Source organism: Adiantum capillus-veneris, chromosome 30 (assembly GCF_014529385.1).
Source record: "Adiantum capillus-veneris isolate H3 chromosome 30, ASM1452938v2, whole genome shotgun sequence".
NCBI lineage: Eukaryota > Viridiplantae > Streptophyta > Polypodiopsida > Polypodiales > Pteridaceae > Adiantum > Adiantum capillus-veneris.
The window spans coordinates 68,293,462-68,299,351 of NC_140960.1; the positions used below are offsets into that span (position 1 = coordinate 68,293,462).

Genomic DNA, 5,890 nt, shown 5'->3' on the forward strand with positions numbered 1-5,890 from the left:
CGAAGGAATGAAACTTCTTGGGTGTCGTTGAGAAAGCAAGACATGGCACTGTCACCCACTAACGCTTTGAAGCGATGTGAGTTCTAAGTTCTTGCATCGACCACTGCTAGATGGCAATTTTAGCGGTGCAAACTATGCCTCTAATTATACACATAGAAGGAAGAGAAGGGGGTTGGGGTTTTTGTGGTTTTGGGGGGGGGGCAACTTGCAAGCGTTTGGGGATTCACCCCGAATTTTGCCTTGTGGAATGTGTGATTTGTGAGTGTTGGGAAGAGAGTGTGTTTTGGGAAGGGAGAGCTTGGGTTTTGGCAATCCTGGGGGGGGGGGGGGGGGGGGGGGGGGGGGAGAGACAGAGAGAGAGAGGGGGGGAGGGGGGGCAGAGTGGAATTCAAAGTTCAAACTTCAAGTATAGCGGTGGATTTAGAGGAGGGACTAAAAAATATCGCGCGCTAGGCTAGTCTTTAGGTAGAAAGTGGAGGGGACAATCACAAGGAGTTTGTGACCATTCGGGGGCCTTCTCTCTCTAAGACCCTCTTCCTCTCTGTCTCTCTCTCTAGACTTTCTGTCTACGTCATCGCTAAATCTGGAAGGGGGAATAGTTAGCGGAGCTGGGGCCAAATTTGGCTGGCTGCCCCCTCTATTTAGAAGAGCAGCCAGCCTGCCTCCCTTGCCACGCGTCCACCACCGCCCCCGTCTCCTCCTCCAACAGATAATGTTTACAACACACACTAGTCTTTCTACCTCTCTCCTGCCCTTCGTTTGTTGTCGATGAAATGTAACAGCACCCTCTTTTGCGCGCTTCAGGGAACTTCCGAGTTCCCGGCCAATTATCGCTTGCTCTCTCTCACACACACACACACTCTCTCTCTCTCTCTACGCCCTGCTAGCCTGCTTCTCCTTTTCCAGTGACGATAAGTGGCGCTCTGTGTCTCTTTCGCTTTCTCTGTCTCCATTTGCTCTGCGCCAAAAGCTCTCTCTCTCTCTCTCACACACACACACAGCGAGCACCCACCCATATACCCACATACGCTCACTCACTACTCACTAGCATTCCCTCTCGCAACCCACCATTGTAACTTCTGCACCCACTTCGCTTTTGCGCTCTGTCCCTCTCTCTCTCTCTATCTCAAATACACATCAGCTCAGCTGACAGCGCCATTCCTCTCCTCTTTTCTCTCTCTCTCTCTCTCTCTCTCTCACACACACACACACACACCGTGACACACATAAAATCCCACATCGCCCTTCTTCCAGTACGCCCGGGGCAGAAATCTGACCACATTGTGTTGTCTCTACTCCCACCATTTTTAATATTGCTTTTCCCTTCTCTTTCATCTTTCCATGTATATATGGGATTTTGATTATATAAGTGGAGTAAGGCCGAACAAAAGGAATGCTGTAGAAGGAGCCCTCACATACACACTCCCGCTCTCTCACTCACACTATACACACACTCACTATATACCCACATAACAAAGAGAACTCTTCCCCACCACCACCTCCACTAGAACTTACTGTAGAGCAAAGGCTCCCACCTTTGCAGTTACCTTTCCTCCTCTTCATGCCAAAGTTATAATGTGCAGAAGAATCATGTGCCCTCTTGGTTGGCTTGCATGAAGTAATATTGGTCTGCAGGGAGGGCGACAGTGCGCACAAACAAGCGTCAAGCCCCCTCCCATTATGGCACCCTCCTCTCCTACAGAAAACAATGCAGGTCTTGAGCATGCTAACCTTCTATGCAATGAGGATGCATGTGCATGCTTCTACGATGGCGACGATGATGATGAAACGCCTGGGAATGCGAGCGAGAAGTGCAATAATGACGATGACGACAATGATGATGACAGTGCCTACAACTTTGATTCGTCGATGAGCATGTTTGTGCAAGAGGAGAGTGTGCCATTGAAGCTTCAGATGACGCTCGGCGAGCTGTTCGAGAGAGAAAAGCAATACTTGCCACATGCTGATTTCGCACTGTCAGTGCAGAGTAGCCAAGGGGTTGATGTGAACTCTAGAAGGAAAGCAGTGAGCTGGCTACTAAAGGTGACAATACTGGTTTGATTAGCTCTGAGTTGATCATGTTGTGCATGGGTAGGTTTATTGGCATAGCTCATTGAGGTGAGCTTTTTTGGCTTTTGAGTGCTGCCTTTTACCATTTTCCAATCATGGGCATCATCTAGTTTGTACATGCTAATCAAAAGCTAGTGGATGTGTCCTTTTTATCAACTGGAGTGCAAATGGATATATCAAGTGCATAGTGAAAATTAAGACGTTTCTGATCACAAGGCAAAAATGCCAAGGATCATCATCACCATTCATTTTGTGTAGATATGAGAAGGTCCCTCTATATCCATTGTTGAATATGTTGTTGTTTTATTGGAAGCTCACTTGCTTTGTATGCATGCCCACACATGTGCGCCCATTTGATGCAATCTGTCGATCACACTCTTCATTGAAGTTGCTTTAATTCATACTGATCAGCTCTTTTTTCTTGAAGGGAAATTAGCATCTCATTACTTATAGTCTTTTTTGCAGATGAGCGAACTTTTCAAGTTTTGCTCATACACGGCTTCCCTCTCTATAAACTACTTTGATCGGTTCTTGTCGCTTCATCAACTTCCGGTACGGATATCGATACCTATGCTAATTTTGCCATCATCAGGTTGCTGAACAATCAACTTAAGCATGTTTGAATTGAACCCTTCATCCATAACATCTGCAAGGTTTCTTGATGGGATCAACTCTTATACTGTAGAGTGGGAAAGCATGGACTTTGCAGCTCCTATCAGTGGCATGTCTATCGCTGGCAGCAAAAATGGAAGAGATTGAAGTTCCACTCCTCTTGGATCTTCAGGTACTGCACATTACAGGTCGCCTTTTGTATGTATGAAGCAATGGATCATTTCCTGAAAAATTGTCTGTAATATGCAGGCATATACATGTAATGTATGTCTGTGTGTGTGGATGTATGTATGTATGTTATATGAAAGTATGCCACATACAGACGTATATCCAAGGGCTTTAAACAGCCCCTTAAGTTGATAAGTGCCGTTGGTCATCGAAGTTTTGATATTTAAATCACCGTGGGTGCACAACATGGGATACAGCCCCTTCGATATATGGTTTGTGCTTTAGCAAATTTGCCCACTTCAAGGGAGTGCACTAGTTGTCAACCTTTACTAGCTAGGTATTGTCAACTATAACTGTGGATAAACCATTAATATCGATTTGTGTGTTATCCAACCTCTCAATAAAAGTGACCATGGTATATGTGATTAATGGCATCACCGGCAGGCAGCTGAGCAAATGTAGCTTTTTTTCTAGAAAATGGAACAGGAACATGCATGTATTCTTTGTGGAGTGGTTGGGAGATATTTCATATTGCCTCTACGAAGCACATGCACTACCGAGACAGTAAAGGCACCGATTTAAGATGCCATCTATATCAATGACACTCAAGATAGTCCTCAGCCCCTTGCTGGCTTGAGAGGTCAATATAACAGAAAAAAAAGAGAGAATTTATAACATTAAGAAGTAAAATTCGCCTATTGGACTGATGGGATACATCCTTTTTATTGCATTCCTCTTTGAGTGTGCCATATATGACACAGCCATTGAAGAACAAGAATTTTCCTTAAATGTTCATCTCCATGTTATGACGTGGAAAGGACTGTATGCCATGTCTTTCTACTCTACAGAACAATATTTGGTTGCTGTCATTGATAGTGTGTGCTACTTTTAATCCATATGCTTATTTTAGGTTGGTGCAGACCTCGTGTTTGAACCTCGAACAATTCAAAGGATGGAGCTTCTAGTTCTGAGTACATTGGACTGGAAGATGAGCTCCATTACACCCATCTCTTATTTAAGCTACTTTCTCAGAAGATTGGATTTGGACTCGAGGACAAAGAGGGTGTTGATCTCAAGGGTGAATGAATTGGTCCTCTCTTCCTCTTTAGGTTGGGCTCTTTTTCAGCAACTTTGTTTGCTTTTACACACGCATTCACATTCTGAAGGCAAACTCATAATTAGAGGGTGGACTTGCAGAGATTAGGTTTTTACGGTTCGTTCCTTCCTCCATCGCAGCTGCTGCCACACTTTGTGCATTCCAGGAGACACTGCCTCTTCAATTTGCTGAACAAAGGCGATACCTATTATGTTTATTACCATACCAATCGCAAGTAAGCCTCAAACATCATCGCTCCCACAGCTTTTGTGGTATCCCTTACCAACGTTGCCATCCTTTATATGCATTTTGCTTGAATCAGCAATTCTTTTGAAGAAAATTCCACTTGGAAGTCTATTTGTGATGAGTTGACGTGTCCCCAACTCATTGGGGTCCAGAGAGGAGGAATGATGATGCAGCAAAGCAAGAAGGGGAGGAACAACCATTGCAATTTCATGCATTGAAATGGGATATAAAAATTTCAAAGTTCTCTTGGAACTAGTAACTAGCTTCTTGTTTGGCTTGGCTAGTGAAACACATTGAGCAAGGCCATCAATTGTGCAAGCGAGTTGAAATATGCTGCAAAATATTTTCTGATATGTCCATCTCAAGGATCACCGGTCTGACGCTTCCAAACTATTAAGGGAGGGATGGCTGTCTATATATGCACTCAATGTGGCATTATCTTGTTCTATCCTGACATGTGGCATAACAAGCATATGTCGATGCAATCATTGGGAAAGATACCAAGTCTATGGAGTTTGAGAGTTAAGTTGGTCCCATTGGGCCTTCGCAGCGTCCTTCAAAGGGTTTTGGATGTGGATCAGCCTGTAGACTTTACTTGTAAGATGTGCTCAGCTAGTGCAATATCTGTTTTGGTGCATGGTGCTACCAACAGTTACAATGCTGTAACTCAATTCAACATAGTTACAGAGGTGAAAAGCTGAGCGTTGTAATGGCATAAACGGAGGTTTCCACAGTTGTTATGGTTCTTCACATGTCCAAGCTAATTGTTTGTATGCTTGCTTTGTTGGCTGTTGAGTGTATGGAAATGGGCGTATGAATATGAACTTACATTTGGCATTATGATATTTACTCATTTCATCCATTAAACGGATGCGCAGGTGGAGCTCATGAACTGCTACGCACTTATGATGGAGCTCTTTAGCACTGCACAATGCTTGTTGGCCTCGAAAGAAGCCGAGAGTTCAGTGCCGCAAAGTCCCGTGGCGGTTCTCGACGCATCATTCAGCAGTAATAGCATGAGCAATGTCACAATGAACTGCCACAGCTGCCCCCCTATATCATCCCCTTCACCGCCCAAAAAGAGAAGGATGGATGCCCCTTCATAGCATTTTGCCTCTCTGTGAAAATGTCTCTGCTTCCCCCTCTTCATTATTGGCTTTGATTTGTTTTCTGGTTTTGCGGTTTTGGCTTCATCCCCATTTGCTTCTTCGCATGCATTTGTACAAGAGATCCCTTCTGCAGAATTTTGCCCACCCTTCACATCAGCATTATCTCTATTCTTAAGCAGCAAAAAGTAAAGAGAGATACAGAAGATTAATGTATTATAGAGTCCATTTTTTCTTTAGGGGATTGGATGAGTGAGTCATCGGTGAGCTCATTTGAGCCCTTTCATGTACATTCAATCATTAAGAATTTTGGTTAAATTTGCTTCTATGGATTTGTTGGTTTTGAGAGTACATTTTGTTGTCACTCTGTTTGATGACATGTGAAGCTTTCAGCCTTTGTATGGCAGTGGATGTCCCATTGGATGCAATCTTGGTCAGTCTTCTGGTCCTACTTTAAAGGTAGCTCTTCAAGGCAATTGAGTAAAGCTATGAGTGGGAGCTTTGTGTGTGTGTGTGTGTGTGTGTGTGTGTGTGTGTGCGTGCGCGCGGCGCACGTGTGCATGCATGTATGCATGATTATGTCTCTATGTGC

At 44.2% G+C, this 5,890-nt stretch overlaps 1 protein-coding gene across 1 annotated transcript; it reads left to right on the forward strand.

Moving 5' to 3' along the window:
- Positions 1-790: 790 nt before the first annotated feature.
- On the forward strand, positions 791-5,624 carry LOC147418143 (cyclin-D4-1-like). The gene is made up of 6 exons (XM_086507165.1): positions 791-2,043; positions 2,536-2,622; positions 2,756-2,854; positions 3,761-3,959; positions 4,048-4,181; positions 5,071-5,624. The coding sequence occupies exons 1-6, from the start codon at positions 1,681-1,683 to the stop codon at positions 5,296-5,298; spliced, it is 1,110 nt and encodes a 369-aa protein (XP_086363291.1). The 5' UTR covers positions 791-1,680; the 3' UTR covers positions 5,299-5,624.
- Positions 5,625-5,890: the final 266 nt, after the last annotated feature.